General features: G+C 41.5%; 5 protein-coding genes across 5 annotated transcripts; 3 read left to right on the top strand and 2 right to left on the bottom strand.

The window, feature by feature from the left end:
- Window positions 1-3,192: 3,192 nt before the first annotated feature.
- Window positions 3,193-5,636, bottom strand: LOC129595875 (uncharacterized). The gene is made up of 5 exons (XM_055493006.1): window positions 5,457-5,636; window positions 5,170-5,385; window positions 4,249-5,011; window positions 3,563-3,912; window positions 3,193-3,477 (listed from the first exon to the last, which is right to left on the bottom strand). Exons 2-5 carry the CDS (start codon window positions 5,258-5,260, stop codon window positions 3,194-3,196), a joined length of 1,488 nt encoding a protein of 495 aa, XP_055348981.1. The 5' UTR covers window positions 5,261-5,385; window positions 5,457-5,636; the 3' UTR covers window position 3,193.
- Window positions 5,637-6,180: 544 nt separating this feature from the next.
- On the bottom strand, window positions 6,181-9,664 carry LOC129595838 (uncharacterized). The gene is made up of 5 exons (XM_055492968.1): window positions 9,288-9,664; window positions 8,720-9,141; window positions 7,323-7,870; window positions 6,922-7,268; window positions 6,181-6,747 (listed from the first exon to the last, which is right to left on the bottom strand). Exons 1-5 carry the CDS (start codon window positions 9,448-9,450, stop codon window positions 6,536-6,538), a joined length of 1,692 nt encoding a protein of 563 aa, XP_055348943.1. The 5' UTR covers window positions 9,451-9,664; the 3' UTR covers window positions 6,181-6,535.
- Window positions 9,665-11,178: 1,514 nt separating this feature from the next.
- LOC129595889 (uncharacterized) lies at window positions 11,179-12,447 on the top strand. Its single transcript, XM_055493023.1, has 3 exons — window positions 11,179-11,471; window positions 11,565-11,747; window positions 12,010-12,447. Exons 1-3 carry the CDS (start codon window positions 11,408-11,410, stop codon window positions 12,282-12,284), a joined length of 522 nt encoding a protein of 173 aa, XP_055348998.1. The 5' UTR covers window positions 11,179-11,407; the 3' UTR covers window positions 12,285-12,447.
- Window positions 12,448-14,280: 1,833 nt separating this feature from the next.
- On the top strand, window positions 14,281-15,784 carry LOC129595896 (uncharacterized). The gene is made up of 3 exons (XM_055493034.1): window positions 14,281-14,540; window positions 14,624-14,806; window positions 15,410-15,784. The coding sequence occupies exons 1-3, from the start codon at window positions 14,477-14,479 to the stop codon at window positions 15,706-15,708; spliced, it is 546 nt and encodes a 181-aa protein (XP_055349009.1). The 5' UTR covers window positions 14,281-14,476; the 3' UTR covers window positions 15,709-15,784.
- A 354-nt stretch (window positions 15,785-16,138) lies between these two features.
- Window positions 16,139-17,852, top strand: LOC129595892 (uncharacterized). The gene is made up of 3 exons (XM_055493026.1): window positions 16,139-16,341; window positions 16,427-16,621; window positions 17,245-17,852. The coding sequence occupies exons 1-3, from the start codon at window positions 16,287-16,289 to the stop codon at window positions 17,520-17,522; spliced, it is 528 nt and encodes a 175-aa protein (XP_055349001.1). The 5' UTR covers window positions 16,139-16,286; the 3' UTR covers window positions 17,523-17,852.
- Window positions 17,853-17,925: the final 73 nt, after the last annotated feature.

A 17,925-nucleotide genomic window follows, 5' to 3' on the forward strand; every position in this document is an offset into this window, starting at 1 on the left:
GTGCGCTTTGCTGTGAGCTGCGGGAGCTTTTGCTTCACTGACTGCTGTTGGATGTCGGTTCCTCTTGGTCTTTGTCCATGTTGATCGGATAACTTGGACGCTCCTGCCAATTGTTCTCACACACACGTTATTGTATGGTTTATTCAATTTTCCTAAAGGTCACTCTGTACCTCCGAAATTTTTCTAAGTCCTTATTAAAGGTCACTCTTCGACTGAAAAGTTTCGACTAAGTCCCGTGTAAAGGTCACTTTTTCGATAAAAAGTTCGAGAGATTTGCCCTAAAAGGTCACTTTCGGACAAAACTTCAAAACAGCTTTTACAGTTCGAAGCACGTTAGCGAATGAAATCCTACAGCTACTGATATCGCTGTACCACTATTCAGTTCAATTTCAGTTCGATAAAGGTCACCGTTCGTCAGTTTCAGATCATAAAGGTCACTTAAATAGGTCAATTTGGTCAATTCCAACTTTTCAGTAAAGGTCACTTTTCAAAGTCAACGGTCACGTTCTGATCTCAAAGGTCACTTTCCGACTCGATTCAACTCAAAAGGTTACTTTCCAACTCAATTTCTGTTAAAAGGTCACTTTCCCGTTCAATTTCAAGTTAAAGGTCACTTTTAAGCTCAATTCGATCAAAGGTCACTTTTCCTTTGTCTCCACTCAAAAGGTCACTTTTCGTCTCAATTATCTTATCTCAAATCAAATTTCCCATTACAGCTAGAGTTCAGCGGAAAATCCCCATTCGGGTTGTTTACTTCTTTCTGATTGGTCCGCTAGCTCAAAATATTCAGTTCAAATTTCGGCCAATCACAGCTCAGATAACTGACCAATCGCGCTGAACCATTTAAATTTTATATTAGCCTGACGTCACGGTCAACGGCCAGACATGCGCGCCGCGTGCAAAACTCCGCCTACTTTTACGCTCAGCTCAGTACGGACCAATAGAAATTGTCAATTTTGCTAACTAGCCAATCCCGTAATTAATAACGGGTTTTCTACCTGTTTCCTCGTCCGTTCCACGGGAATCGATCCAGATGATCCAGATTCTTCTTCCACTGTCCGTTCCCGCGCTGCCGCCGGTTTTACCGTAACGGTTGTGCCGCACGCTTTTGGTCGGTTACTGTGCCGGCTGACTGCCGTAGCAACAGTAATAGTGCTCTACTCCAGTTTGGAGGAGTCTGATCTGTCTTTTCCGTGCGCCCCTTTCAGCGCTTCGCCTCCTGTGGCCCACGGCTTAGGATTCGCTGAATCCTTGCCGAGTAACGGTGACACCAGTGCAGGTCTTCGCTGAAGACTCCGCACCGAGGAACACCGCCGACTGAACTCTTGAACTCTTTCACAGCAGTGGAACAGCACAGGTCTTCGCTGAAGACACTGCACCGAAACCAAGGCTGGTAATCCCGTCCGATGAGGAACTTGCACCGCTTGTGGTGTTGCGCTTTGCTGTCGGATAGACCTGTGCCTTACTGGTCGGGTTTCACGTCAAATAACAGGCCAACTTTGCCTGACACAAATCAAATCAGAGAACCGCTGTCGGCTCTGCTACCATCTAATGCTAGATCCAGAATGGATCCAGGGACAGAGACTCAAACGGGATGAATCCTGTGGAGTGAGCAATACGATCTGGATTGCGAACTATGCGAAATCACAAAACGCCGCACCGTAAATTGCTGACTTTTTAATATTGAAAAGTCTGGAGAACAGAAAATCAATAATGATCGGCGCAGCTCGATCGTAAAGCGTGGAGCCCGTTCAACAGTGTGCAACACTGTGCAGCACGTGCTATGCCGCGCCCACTAACAAAACACAAGCCAATCAGAGGCGAGACACAACACAGACACGTAATCCAGTGGCGAGTAGCGTTGCGGACGTGAACGCTAGTGAACCCCCGCTCACAGCAGGTTATAGTCAAGTAACGGCGTCTTACGCTGCCAACTGGGCGATATGTTAATCTTAGTTAGTTTATACATAACCTTCTTCTGATATATTGTTCGACCATGGACCAGTACGAGAAAAACTCATGTATTACTGGTACTCCTTTTCGTAAAGTAATAATATCAGGGTTACGCAAGGATTGATAGAAGAGGAATGGTTCATAACGCGTTGAAGACATTTTTGTTTTTCTCATTTTTCACTCCCCCCGGGTTCGCATTAAGGGGGGGACCACTAAAGTATCATCATTTGACACGGTGGGAAGCTTAGTTCAGGGTGGACTCCAAAATCAGGAAGCCGGATACTGCTTGATAAAATGCAGTATTTCTGTTCTCCTGATACTGCGCTTTCAATAATTATTGCGCAGAGCGGATACTGCAGTCATTGCCCTGGCTGAAGTTCTTTAGAAAAAAATTAATCTTTACGCAAATTACCGACAACAAACAACGGCTGCGCTTTATACTCGTATTTCGGCGTGCTGTGCATGCGGTGTGCGTGGCAACAACCATTATGCTTAAGGTTGCACATGTGCCCGTACTTGTACATCAAGTTTTTCAATTTGGCGTTTAAGGTCAGACATTGTGCATTAAACGAATACTGTGAACATTTGTTTGGCGGAACTTATAAACAAACCGAAGAACGAGCATAATCAGTTCTTAGATCGCCCGTAACCAGTACCTCGTCATCCTATTAGAAGCAGTCGTTGAATATCGTAAATACTTACTCGTACAACCGATAATTTCTTTACGTTCAAGTCACAACATAGAGGGACGAGCTGAGACACCGAGGATAATTTTATTGTAATTCTATGACGAGACTCGATATGCTTTCAAAATAATATAAAGTGCTTAAAAGCACGCAAAGATGCAGATACAATACTAGTACCTTATATGACAAATGCTCAAGCACCCTGAAGTCTACAATGACTGCGATGGATATCGTGAAATAAAATTTTATTTTTCTCACGGTCTTAATAACGGAAAACGGCTGCGCAGAATTTCTGCAAAAGCTCTAAGCGCAGGGCCAACTGCAGAAAATTAATGCGAAACGTAGTACGCGAATTACAGTACTAAACAATACAACCAAGTATAGTTGCAACACCTTCTTGAACTGGAACAACGCACTTACCTATTTGAACCTCGATATTATTTTTCTCTCTTTTTCCAAAACAGTCTTGACTTCATCACGCTGCTTTTGTATTCTCTGGTAATAAACTTTGTTTGTTCGGTAATGCTACACTAGTACTCTTCTGGTAAACTGCTTTACTGAGCACCATTGTTATTCTCTCTAATAAGCGGAACAACCACATCAAGGTCAGTTTGAATCGTACAGGATTGTCGTTTGAGCCCATTCTTTTCAGGAAAATCACTACACAACAGCTTATTCTCAACAGAGTTCTGTCGGTGGTTTTTTCTTTGGAAGAACGCTGTAACTACATAAATGACCACAACTGCAAAGCAGACACCCGCTGCGAAGCGGTATGCCACTCTGGTACTGTCGAACTGTGCGATGACGAATCCACCAATTATGTAGCCTCCACCAATTCCTAAAAGTAAAGGGGGGGTATTTCTTCACCGGCAATCAAAACCCGTAAGCGGAAGACAGTCTGCAGTAACATTTTGTCAACTTACCGAATCCGGTTTGAATAATGCTCATGAGAGACTGGAAGGTCGCCAGGTAGTCAGGAACCAGTTTCCCCGCATAATCACACGCTACACTCCACATTAGGGCAGAGGACAGTGATGACAGCGCGCTTAACGGATAGATCATCCAGATATCGGTAATGAACGAATAGGCAGTAAAGCGTATGGCGTAGACAAAGACGGCGAGTGCCAACGTGTGCATATGTCCAAGCCGGTTGACAAAGAAAGCTGACTGACTTACGACTAGCATGCCGACAGTGCCGGACACGGCTGCATCGGCGCCGAGAACACTTTTGGGCAGGGCCGTAAAGAGTTTGTCCAGGTATAGATACAAATATCTGAAATACAGGATAACGATCCTAATCCATTAGGTACGTGCATTCTTTTTGGCAGTTAATTTTAAAGTTAATTTTCAATCGCACAGTTGTAAGTTTAATTTCAAATATAATTTTCTAACTTTGCAATGTTTTAGGTTTTTTTTATTTTCTTCAATAATGAGAAATGCAAGCTATTTTTAACGCAAAACAGGATGATAAATAAAACTTTCAAGAAGCAAAAAATTAAATTATTATCGCATAAAAAGCATGTGTAATGTCTGCACTGAATGACACTTTAAAAATAACTTTGGACTCATGGTCAGTTTGTGTGTAGGTGCATTATAAGACAGTGTTTACCCTTCCAAGTATCCAATACAAACACCTGTGCAGAAGATCATACCAAGAAACGCCCAGATTTCGTAGTTCTTCTCAACAACCACAATCGTCCAGACATTTCGCCATAACTGTTTTGCCGGTGGCTTTACCGCAATATCGGCCATCAATAACGCCCCAATTGCCAGCAACAACAGTACGCTATAAAATATGAAACCCGGGTAATAATGTTGATACCCATAATTCCAGCAGTGCTGCAAGGAATCGATGATTAATCCCGACACCACCGGAAATACCGCAATACTGCCTTGGATGAATGCACGATTAATCCCGAAATCACCATGATGTTGTTCGGTCGTGGTGGTTATGATGGTGTCCAACATCAAGAAGCAACCGGCCCCTATCCAGCCGGATACCAGATACAGAACGAAAACGATATAAAAGGTCATCGGCTGGGTGTCAGCAGTATCGGCGCTGGACACGCGACTAACATTCGAGAACAGATTGTTGGAGGTGTTGCTGATGTTGACTGAACTGTTGTCAGTTGTATCAATCGGAGGTTGCAGAGGGACTGCAGCAACGAAGATCCCAGTGAGAAGAACACATAAGGCTATGCTGAGGGCGAAGACGAGTTTGTATCGTCCAGTTTTATCGGCTAAACCGGTGATTAGTGGTCCAGATGTGATGCTGACCCAAAGACTCACGGAAATGATATAACCGATTTGTGTGTCAGTAATGCCGAGACTTCTCAAGTACAGATTGAAGAAAGGATTCAGCATGCAATTCCCTGCAACACTAATTTTTGTAAATGTATAAAAAAGCGAGATTAATGTGCAGGCTGTAAGGACTCCGTCATTTATACAAGTCATACGTACATTATTGCTTTTTGTATCTTGCCAGATAGCAATTCATTTCAATAAAAATGTTTAGTTATGTAATACTTACCTCCCCAAAATAACGTAATCAGTAATTTGATCGGCACAAGTTTCCGGTTGATATGGAACCGTCGTTGCGGTTTGCTGTCCGCGACGTCCATTTTGCAAAACGGTATGTCAAAATTTTGCAACTTCGTGGAATCACGGGAGAACTTCGTTACCACAATTTTAATAAAACCTCTCTTTGGTTTCCGCACCAAATTTACAGGGGAAAATCGCAAATTGGCTTAGAAGAAAAGGTAGGGTAGAATATCTGAGAACAGAATACCATAGAATAATTAACGGCAATACTAATACCGTATGTATAATCCGATACTTAAATTATAACACCGTTGCTCAGGATGCAGCCGCGAAGCAGTGATAACATCATAAGACAATGTGTCAAAAGATAATTTATTTGCTGAATTTTTGGTGTTTCGTTAGACGTGGGTCCGCATTTCATGTCCTTGGATTATTTTGTCAGGTAATAACAAAATGTGGCCAAATGGAACCACGAACACAAACTACAGTATATGTAGTTCAAACAGTAGTGGCTATCTCAGTTTTTCAACATAATCTTATCATCAATACGGGAAAACTGTAATTTGGTGTATTGTGATTGTCGCTGTTATTAGTGTTATAGCATAACAATGGCGGGCGCTTGGCTGAATACTGCTAAAGAGTATACATTGTTATCCACCTTTATGCGCAGCGAAAGAGGCGGTTGTTGATAAACTCTTTTGCAGTTGTGGTAGGGACGATAGCGTAGGTCTCACAAAAGATGCCGCGAAACTCGAAAGACGGTAAGTAATGTGCTACACATAATATCTGTACAAGACTACAAGTATATTGATTATTGTGCCTAATAGTGCGGTGCTGTCATAGGAATGATAGGTTATGACAGTTCATTCCAGCTTTATGCATTTATTATACTTTTATGCAATATCTTCAGACAGCCATGGAAGATCTAGACAGTACTCATCGCTACCAACGCTCTGTACACTGCTCGAACGCAGTACTTGCAGATTTCTATAATAGCAATTGTCTCCGTTTTATTGATAATTCACAAAGACCGAGAATTAAACTTATTGCCCGTCGTCGCCCGATACATGCTAATTCAAGTTAAAACCATAAAAATCATTGCTGTGTGAGCAACCAAAGAAGATTCACAACAAAAAAGACTCTGTGCTATCCTGATCAGAAAACGTGCCCGTTACAGATACCTCACTGTCTCGTCGAATGTACCAACGGTACTAATCCTATCCCGAACATAAGAAACATCAAAGCCATACAAAAATGTGCCTCTAAATCTACATCAAAGAAGCAATCATAAGCACCGCTTTTTGCTGAAACCAGTACATATACCGACTACCTATAGCAAACACAGGAAGGATCACTTAATCAGAGAGATCACGGGCCTGAACCAGACTTTTCTCCGACGGGCTGTCCGGAGGGAGTTCAGAACGACCAGCTCGGCGACGGGAGAAACACGTGGCTAGGAAGTACAGCAGTCCCACACCGAAACATGCCCCAGAGAAGACTTGGAAGGAGAAACGCGTGCCGTAGTGTCCAATCAGCAAACCGCTTAGCATATTCCCCAGACCAATTCCTACAAAAATGACAAGAGAATCCCGTCGGTCATGCCACAATTTCTTAAATTACGTATTGCTGTTACACTTAATTTTGTTTGACTAATATACATTTATACAACATTACAACAGATTATTTAGGATGGTAATTAATTGTAAGTAATGATAAAGGTTTTCTTCAGTATACTCTGTACCTAATCCAGAATGAATGCCACTGGCTAATCCTTGAAAGGTCGCTAAGTAATCGTGCGCCAACACTGCCATGTACATCTGGACGACTGTCCACATCAGCGCATTGGAAAAGCACTCCAGTGCTTCGATCGGCAGCACCCAGTATGGATCTGTGGTCAACGAGTATCCCAGGAAGCGAAAACCGTATGTAACCGTCGCTAAGGACAAAATATTCCGGTGTCCGAAATACCGCACAAACACTGACGCAAACGCCACAAAGGGAATCGCCGACACACCGGCTACGGTGTTAGTCAGACCGAGCAGCCACTTTGGAGCGTGGAGTTCCTTGTCCAAGAACAGAAACAAAAACCTAAAAATCAGCAGCGTTAGTTTGTGAATAGTTTGCTCAGCTGTTTTGCTGTACCCTTCCATGTAGCCGATGCACATGCCAATAAAGAAAATCACCAACAGAAATCCAATAATTTTGGGATCACGCTGCAACACCAGCGTGCCGAGACCCTTCCATACTTGCCGCTGAGGCGCTTTGACCTTTATGCGACTGAACAGTAAGATTACCAGCGCCATCACTTGCATTCCGCCGAAAATATAGAACGCCACGGAGAAGTCGTTATATCCGTTCTGCTGGCTGAGATGATCGATCAGCAGACCGGACACGGGTGGCAGCGACATCATGGCCACCTGGATGTACATGCGGGTGAAGCCTAGATCACCCTTGTGGTCGACGGTCATCTGGATCATCGTGGTGTCCACCATGCAGAAACACACGTTCATCACGAAACCGGTCAGCAGACGGATGGCGAAGTACAGAGCAAAGGTCAGCGTCCGGTCGCCGGTCTGCATGGTGTACGGCCGACAGACAGTGAAATTCTCGGAGGAAAGACAGGTGTCGGAACATGAGGAGCTTTGGTTTAAAAGGGAGCAGAACAGTTCATCGGACCGCGATGGGATATCCTGAAAATTAATAAAAAAGCATACTGTTTTTATTTCTTTTCATTAATTCGTGTATGCAGTGGTACCAAAGCTTAATATCCAAAACACAAAATAGTTTACATACATGGCATATCGCATGCAACTTTGTAAGGTTGCGGATTATTTCTGCTGGAAAAGCATACATAGAATTTATTCTACTACTTCTAGTATAGTCTACGGCTTCCTAAGTTGTTGTTTTCATTAATTGGTTCCATTGTTTCCCTGATTTCGTTTTACGATTGTTACGCAAACAATACACTCTCAATGCCCATTGTTTTTGAAACAATATTATTGGCATAAAAGCCGCTCACAATGCCGCTTTCGGTAATCTGGTGTTATACAGTTACTGTCTTATTAAAATTGCATTAGTATCAGTCGATAATTAAAGGCACAGTTATCTGGTAAATCGTTTATGGTTACCGCAACTGCGATAATTCTGCGATAACTTTAATCGTCTGCTAATTAATTTCAATACTTAATACAGGGGTTCACATATACTTCTACTGATAAAGTGCGCATGTGTCGCTCATTGCAAGTCGAAATCCCCCTCGCAAAACGCCGGTCGCCGGCTGTAAACGACAATGTTAAGAACAAACTACTTGTACTATAATAAAAGCTTCAATAAATCAGTGTTAATGCACGGCACGTGTTAATGCACGGCAAATGTGATTCATGTATGGCTCAGACAAACGTACAAATAAAATTACTGTAAAGCAAACATGCTGACGACGCGTCGTGTTGACGGTTAATAGCACTTCTACATCGTGCAACCAGTTTTCCCTGATTTCCATTATACATGTTACGGTTGATTTGCAGACTGCAAGTACTCACATGAACCGCTTGCTCGGTGCACTGTCGCCAACAACTGTGAAACTGTTCGATGAGTGGACTGGTCTCGTTGCCGACAATCACACACATTGTGGCATTCCACAAGGAGACGTTTCTCCCACCACCACAGACCTCTGCCCATAAAATCGACGAATTCTGCATCACAAAATTGGGCTTCTCGTAGAGCGTTATCTCGGAATAACGCGGAACGGCCAGCAGTAACAGAATGTGGAGAACGATGGCAATGGTCAGACACGTCGCTAGTGTCTGCTTGTAGCGTCCAGTACGATCAGCCAGTGCACCAATCAGTGGTCCGCCAAACAGACTCGTCCACGCCAAGACGGAATTGATCGTCGTGATTTGTGCCAGCGTCAGTCCAATGGAGTCCATGTGCAGTGTCATGTAATTGCTCAGCGCGAAATTCCCTATCGACGACATCGTTATAGCGTACTACTGGATGCCTTAACCCAATTTTAAATTATCAAAACTGATTCTGCAAGTCTAGTGTAAGACTGCTTTCACGCTTTTTCTAATTCTAATTCTGAGAATGTTGAAAATTGTAGCCACTTACCTCCCCAGTAGAAAAACACCAAAGCTTTCGTAGTGAGAAGGTATTTGTTGATCTTCAGATGGTTCTTCGCTTTCCTGGCAAACCCACACATCTTTTCCGTACAACTGGTGGCCATGATTTTTCGGATGATGGAGCGTACTGTGCTGCACGCCTTCACTTTCATGCAGATAGATGTTAAAACATCAAAATATGCGAGTAAATATTGGGAAGCTGAAGTTGTTGAAAGTGATCCAAGAACCGTCAAAGTTCAAACAAAAAAGTCGCAATGATATCAGAATGACATCGGCAATCGGCATGTAAATGAAAATTGTTATCAGGCTAGCTATGCCTTTACTGCAAATCTGCAATCAATATGCAGCTTGGCTTATCTGCGACATGGCCCGCGCTGGTGCTGAATGCTGACTCACAATGCACCTGCCGGTAGAAACGGTAAACTGGCAGAGCATGAGCCATGAGACAACTCAGAAAAGCAGGAACCGCGATGATTCACACGTACTCTGTAATTTCATACTCGACTCGTGGAAGAGATGTTCATTAGCCTCACCGCGCCAATCGGAAAAAAAGGCTGCCGTCGCGCACTATTTTTAAATTAGATTCTCAAATGGTTACAGGTTTATTGTTACGATATACAGCTGTAATACTCGTATTTTAAGTTCTGAATTGCAGAAAATATTTCGCACCGGACATGCGTGGTACAAGGGGGTACCTAATTCCTACCGCACAGGTAAAACAAACTAAAGGTCACAGAGCTCTTGAAACGCTTAATGTGGAGCATATGTTCGCAGCAGCCGTTTTGCAAGGAAATTAACCGCCGCATGTTGCAGTTATTTGGAACTTGTGATCATGATATGAAATCCTACATCTGTAGGAAACAAAATGATGAAATACAAAACTGCAGCCTGTCTGTGCATCTTTTTGCTGGCCTCTGTTATAACACTCGCCTACACAAATAAGCTGTACAGTAACAGAGAGGTATTTCCTTTTTAACTGACGAGCTTCTTGAATGGAATGGTTTTTTTTCTTTGTGCTTGTAGCAGTCGAAAAGAATTTCGCGTTCAGACGTATCTATTCAAAATTATTCGCATTTTGTAGTTTTTCTGATGCGGGTTCATTGTCACTGTCCAGTGCTGAAGTAGTGACACAGTGACACTGCTTCCTGACCGCTTTGTCGCGCAGTGTCTAATCTGAAACTCCTGGTAACCGATGCAAAGCATAAATTTCGGGTGCGCGAATTGTTTCAAGTGTTTTAGATCGGAACAGTTTACTCTGGTCGCAGTTTTACTAATTCCACGATATCCACATCATATGTACGATATACAGTACAAGTACATCTTACTGTGATTGGCATTAATTTTGGCAGTGTATGTACTACGTAATGAGCGAGAAGGCTGCAGAAGTCCATCAATAATGAAAAGCTATCGATTCAGATAATTGAATGCGTAGTTACGCATTAAATAATCTAAGTCGATCACTTTCCGAATTTTACTGAGTAATAAATAATACTCAATAAAATTCCGTGTTTGCTGAAAAATGTTTTTGTATAGCATCATTTTCCGAACTTGCTAAATATTATAATAATGTTCAGTATAATTTCGAAAGTGGTCGACTTTGAATCGAAAATGATTCAATACGCAATATTCATCAGTTTCATTAATGAGCCGGAATGAATTTCCGGACACGGAGAGGACATTTTATTTTCTGTGTGTTTAATATTATTTAACCATTTTGATGTATGGTTATTATTGTACTGTACTATGATCTCTGAGTGTGTTATCTTTATGGCTGATCAGTACAGTAACGTACTTACGTCTGTTCCTGATCGTTTAGTCAGATTTCCGGGTACAGTTCTGGCTATTACTTGAATGTTACGTTTGCATATCCACTTTTAGCACACTGCAAATCTATGTATCTATGTACTTGTACTTATGGTTAGATGTTACTCGTATATCTATATAAGTAGTCGAAGAGGCCCCTGGTAAATTGGCAGTCCAGGGTGGTCTGGTAATGCAGCCTTGTGCTTAAATATTTCTGATCGAAAACGCTGTCGACAACGGTTTCTGCGGCTGAAAGTTCGAATTGCCTAAAACTTTAAAACAAATTTCGAATTCTCGTGTTTAATCATGAACCGCGCTGTGCACTTATTCTGCTTTACCGTCCTGTTTAGTTGTTACGGATTTCCGTTCCGTAAGTTCCTTCAAACCCTCTAGCTCGTTTGTGTTTTTTCGTGTAGTATTTAATATTTATACAGATTTCCGTTCATACGTATTGTCATCGTAGTTGAAGCCGCGCTGTTAGAATGTAAACAGTGTTCCAACTTCAAGGAATTCCTCAACGGAACATTAAATGGAGTCGCAACTGACGCCTGCTCCAACAAAACGTTGTGCATGGCGGAGACACATGTCTGTATGAAATTTTACGGGAAGGTGGGTGGATTTGTCGGGGGGAAATTTGTTGAACCCGGTAAGCTAAAACAAAATAAAAACATTTTTTTTTACAAAAATAGCCACAGTGTTTACAGCACTCATACTTTCATAAGTATTTGTAACAGAAAAAATATTTCGACATGTTTAGACTCTATAGCTAAACGTATGCTTCAAGTTGGTATTAAAAAAACTGTTAATAAAAGAAGTTGCAACTCGGTAGCGACATGTTATAATATTTTCGTCGAAGTGATTTGTATTAAGAAGACAATAACATTTTCTGACGAGTGCCGCCATTGTAGTGATTCAGTACGGATGCGCCAATCGTGAATTGCTGAACTATTTTGGACCCAGTGGCCAGCCGTACAAAGAAGCAGGTGCCTGCCAAAAGACTTCCGGCGTACGCCTTCCGCTGAACCCAGCGCAAGCCTCAGATCTGCAACTCAGATTTATTGGCACGTACTGCTACTGTCACACCGGACTGTGCAACAACTCGGCTGGAAAGATGTGGTTCAGCGGTGTTGCGGTGGTCGTAATGTGTGTGCTCGGTTACCTTGTGCAAATTACGCCATGGTGACAGTTTTCAGAGCACTATTAGCTTTGCTCATGACATGATATGCTCACAAACGAATGTCGGTGAAAGTTAGCAAAATGCTGAAGAGGTTAAATTTTGTTGTCTTTTCGTGCTTTATGCGTTAAAAACTTAAAATGAAAGTGGCGAAATAAGACACGCGGCCCGGCACTGTACCATGTCGTGCTGTATGTATCATGAGAGACAAGCACAGATATCGACTGCGGCAACTGTCTTGTTTGTGCTAAACCAACTGTCTTGTTTCTGCTATTGTTATCGGGGTATCGTCGAGGCGTCGACCGAGACTTTCCCACTACTGATCGCAACGAATTGTTTTCTTTCTTCCTAATTGGCCTTTGCCTCTTTACGATATACTTATACGCCAACGCCTACCTTACCTGTTCGTACTGTGCTCCGTTATTCAATTACGCTTTGAACTTTTTAATCTGGATTGATAATGATAGATGCCTATGCGTTGTCTTCCGTTTAGAGGAAACCATGCCCGTTGCGAGAAGGCGTTAAATCATTAAACTCGATTTAAGGCCTGCTCCTGTTAGCGAGCGTCTGTGGTGCTTTGATTTAGTTCCAACACTGCCTGTGCGTGTATTTGTATGCCGTGCAGTTTACCGAGCCGTTGATTCCATTCAACACTGCGTCAGGGTAGTTTAAAGGTCACCGGCAAATTTGTGCAGGAAATTAATGCTCATTGGCTTAAACTATAAACTATAAGGTAACGGGCAGGCACAACGAGTAACCATTTGAATTAAGCAAACCATTTTGATGCAGCCTTGTTGACTTGTTTATCTTTATCTGAGTTAAAACCAGATCGATAAGGCTGCAAAATTTATTGATGACACTTGTTAAGTACTTTTTAAAGAATATTGTTAAATAAGCACATTTAGCCATTTTTGCGCAACTCGTTTTTTTAATTTCAGGCTGGGGTCTGAGTAACTGCGGGAAGAGCTGCGCAGATTACCTGTTGGACCGCCATCGGTAGTTACGGAGTTTCTTTATTAATGTAGCCTTTCAGCCGCTGGGACTCCATCGAACTGTTACGTGGAAATCGATGACATGAAAGTAATCGGCGCGATTTTCGTTATAAGAGTACAACTTGTTAGTTACTCGGAAAGACGCACGCAAAATGGTTACTTACTTCTACTTTGTTTTGAACTTAAACACAGTGTAATCGTACACCAGTACAGTACCACACGACATTGTCGTGTTTTAATGACACGCGGCATTGATTTGTGCAGGTCTTTTGGGGATGTACATTTGCCGATGGCCTACCTATATAATATTATAAGCATGTGGAATACTAGACGGGATCTAAGAAGTAAAAATCCATTTTTATTTTTACATACTCTACCGGTTTACCGTACTGTTAAGAAAGCGCCGGGCATGGGAGATTTTCACAGAGAAAACGCAAAAGTAGAAGTTACTTAAACGACTTAACGTGAACAGTTTGTCCGCATTTAACAGGATTATCGATTAGGCGCTCCTGCTATTTGAGTCCATAAAGAGTATACAGAAGCACATCCGCAACTGTTTTATGAGACTGATGATCAACTTGGAACCTATTACCTATGGAATCGACATGATCGTACAGACTGCATTCAGTACCTCTGTCTGATCGGCATTGTGTAGGTGCCATCTTTGCCAACCTTATCTCTTCTCTTTCATTTTTTTTCTCATTTAACCGCTACATAACCCGGATATAGCTTACCGGACCTATGCCGATGCTGGATAATGGATATTACGATGCTGGATGCTCGTATTATTGTACTTGTACCTATCCCCGCCACCTCATATTCGCAATCCAGTAGCGAGACAATGCAATCCTACGCTATTGACCGCAGTAAAAGTGTTGTAAACTGCAGCAATCAGCTGAATTGCTAGAGTACCGGTACATATGGTAACAAGCTGCTACTAAAAACCATAAAAAACGGAGAATTGCCGCAAGCCTATTTTTTCATCATTGCTGTCTAGCTAAAGTGTATGTGTGGTTCGCGAATGACAAATAATACTTCCCAGGCTACAGGTACCTATATGGTGCGATATTAGCAACACGGGAGCACGCGCTAAAAAACCCCCTAATCTCACAGTAAAAAGCATATACTTTGCATTTACGTTTTCTTGCCTTTATCTGAAATATATTTTCCGGTTTCTGCCCTCCACGTTATTTGGATGGTTAAGTAGTCATGGACGGGATTCCGCATGTGTTTTGTGTCGTTTTCCTACTGTGTTGTTGTGGAATACCTCTACGTGAGTACCAGAACGAAACAATAGTGTAGTACACGTTAATCGGTACCAAGTACCAACAAGCAATTAAGTGACTGCGGTCGTAGTCGAAGCCTTGCAATGCAAGCAGTGCCCCAGCTTCAATGATTTTCTCAACGGGACCCTGCAAGGACCTAGCACGAATTGCTCTGGATCCAACGCCACCGCCGTATGCAACGCGGATACCCATTTCTGCATGAAAATCATTGGTAGTATTGGAGGATTTCCGGCCGGAAATAAACCGATTGACGGTAAATACGATAAATCGCAGACGTACCGTATTTTTTCAATTAGTTTACCTTACCCCGCGGATGAAAGTCCCTCATTTTTTAAATGTTTTTTAGACAGGTGAAGGGGTTTTTGAAAAATACATAAAATTACGTCCTAAAAGGGTTCAAAAAATGGCACCCGGTGTCACTAATTGTAATTGGTATAGTAAGTTGAAAGTAACGAGAAATGCTAGTAAAAAAGCGTTTGAAATCTTCCGTGAATTCTTGAAACCGATGTATACACCGAAGGGTTACGGCGATTTCTCGATTGTGTTATTATTTCTCGATGTTTCTCGAACTGCATTGCTCCGTTTTTGCATAGTCACGTGGTAAATTTTTAAATGCAAATAAAATCTCGCTTGTCTTAGATTCTGTCGCCACTATACACGGGTATACTTACTAACGGTTAGTAAGTTTACCCGTGTATAGTGGCGACAGAATCTAAGATTCGCACTTTATTGGTCAAATCATACTTGGGGACAAAGTAAAGAAAGAAACATGCAAAGATTGTATTTACGATTGTATTTACTTTTTATTTACTTTGTATTTATTTTGTATTTACTAACGATTGTATTTATTTTGCAGTACTGCAATACGGATGCGCCAGTCCAGATTTGTTGAGCTCTTTCACGCCTAATGTGTATGGTACGATAGGCCATGCCGGTAACTGCCAGCAGAAGTCCGATGTGCGTCTTCCTTCGAATCCGGCGTACGCCAATACGAATTTAACGTTTAGCGGCACCTACTGCTTCTGCCATACCGGACTATGCAACAATATTGCTGGCAAAACGTCGTACAATGTCTTAATGGTAGCCATCGCGTTTGTGCTGGGTTATTTTATGCACTATGCAATGGAAACGGTTTATACAGAAATATTTTCTTAAATTCTCGCAAAAAAGTACTCTGTTACGGCATAACGTGAGCTCAGCTGAATTGACAAACTGAAGAAAATACAGCTAACTGAACAATCTGCTAATTGTTCACTTAATTAACTTACTTATAATTTGTACAACCCTAACGCTAGAGGAAGTATCACATCGTGACTATCGTCTGTGTAACGCCAGGTAAACAAGTGTAAGTATTTATTTTTTATAACAGTTTATGTGACAACGTGCCGTTTAATTGTCTGCAAAGAAACTGGTTGTGTAGGCTTAACAGATCTTATAGTGGTTCACTGTGGTTGGTACTTAACACTTGTGGATCGCCGTATCGTCACACTTATATGATCTCATACATAGCCGGCGGGCTAATGTTTACTTGCTGTTTGATTTGGATCGTTAAATTCTTCACATAGCCTACCTACCATTTCACACACATGTTTTTTTCTTGTGCCATAATTTATTCAGTGTGCGTTTGGTACAAAACTGATTGTTTTGTTCGGATAGCAGTGATCAGTATTTATCTCATCATTTGCTGCGCATGGTTATATTAGTAGAAATATGGTGCGTTGAAGTTGCATATCATGGCAATGTTGGTGCTATCATTTTCCATGATCGTGTTATTCGGGATTATAGATGGTACGTTTATACTAAAGATGCCTCAATATTAATTAAATCGGTCATGCATCGGATTGTGTATAAAAGAAAAATAATAATTTTGCAGATTCTCTGGGACTGAGTTGTATGCAGTGTAAAAACTTTGACACTTTCCTTATATCGCCGCAACTCAATCTGCAAGACTGTACGAATGCCTCCAACTCCCTGCAGGTGGACTGCGGAGATGGGCAGTTCTGTGTTAAGCTGTCAGGAGCGATTTACGGCAGCACGACGGCGTTTCCGCAACCAAACACTCTTGATGGTGAGTCACTCGTTGCGAAGACTACGATGATCGATAGACCTATTATTTTGAATTATTACACACCCATGATGCAGCAGGAATTACAATAGCAGATAAACCGTATATAGATCCATTATCTATTGCTAAAAATTATGAACATTTACCGAGCTACCATTCATAGATTCGTTTGTGATCATTTACCAAAGATTACTTATATTTGCTGTTTTATATGTGATATATATATAGGTAATTTGTTTATAAATCACTTAAACATAACGTATTACTGATTTTTGCTTTTTTTAGGTTTTGGTATGCCTGCTAATTTGTTAATATTAATTGTAATGATAATTTTTTATGGCCAGAACGTACATTGTTCAGTATCAAGAACTTATTTTAAGCCTATTTTGAGTGTTGATTTAAAATCAACATTAATACGTAGTTGAATACGTTTGCCAATATTGTCGTACATAAAATGCATTTTATATGTATCACTGTCCGTCAAAATCGCAGTACTATATAGACTCCGAATTGTAACTAGTGCCTTAATAAGTGCTTGCATAATTGCATTTTATTAAAGCACTACAAAATGTTTAGGATGTAGAATCCTTTATCGTTACTTACGTAAAATCGTCTCGACGTCGCAGGTATTCAGCGCGGCTGTGCTAACGAGCAGATGATTAAGTATCTCAAACCGGATGGGGCGGCATACGGCGCCGGTGGTAGTTGCCAAACCGGTGACCGCTACATTCCCACACCGTATCAGTCCCTCTTCCAGAGCAATCTTAGACCGACATACAAGTTCAGCGGAACGTTCTGTTTCTGCCGCACAGCAAACTGCAATTCCGCCGGTCTATCCACCGGAAGTTTCCTAACACTATTTGGTTCCCTGCTTTTGAGTATTGTTGTTGTATTATTACAATAAAATTGTAATACATATTGTATTATTGTTTGAGGTTTGTTCGGAAACGACGGTACAATGCATCAGAAATTTTATGTACGGTAGTACATTCTGCGTTTATTTACTTTATTGTATAATTTATACTCGCACTTACTAACTTTCACATATAGAGCATACATTTATATAAACTTTTATTATAATATTACATCTACATACGAGTATTTGCATATGGACTGTATGCCTACTTGTACTTAACTATAAACATTTTGTCCCCGAAAAATTCTTTACAAAAAGGAATGTCAAAGAAGGTCTGCACTCTATCCAGCAGTCTGTTCTAGGTACATGTACTACTGGTAGCTCTTGATCGATTAGTGCAATAACAGTTCAATACTCCTTTTTTCCCACCGATTAACTCTTTCAATACATG

Source organism: Paramacrobiotus metropolitanus, unplaced genomic scaffold (genome assembly GCF_019649055.1).
Source record: "Paramacrobiotus metropolitanus isolate TYO unplaced genomic scaffold, Prichtersi_v1.0 Parri_scaffold0000083, whole genome shotgun sequence".
Lineage (NCBI taxonomy): Eukaryota > Metazoa > Tardigrada > Eutardigrada > Parachela > Macrobiotidae > Paramacrobiotus > Paramacrobiotus metropolitanus.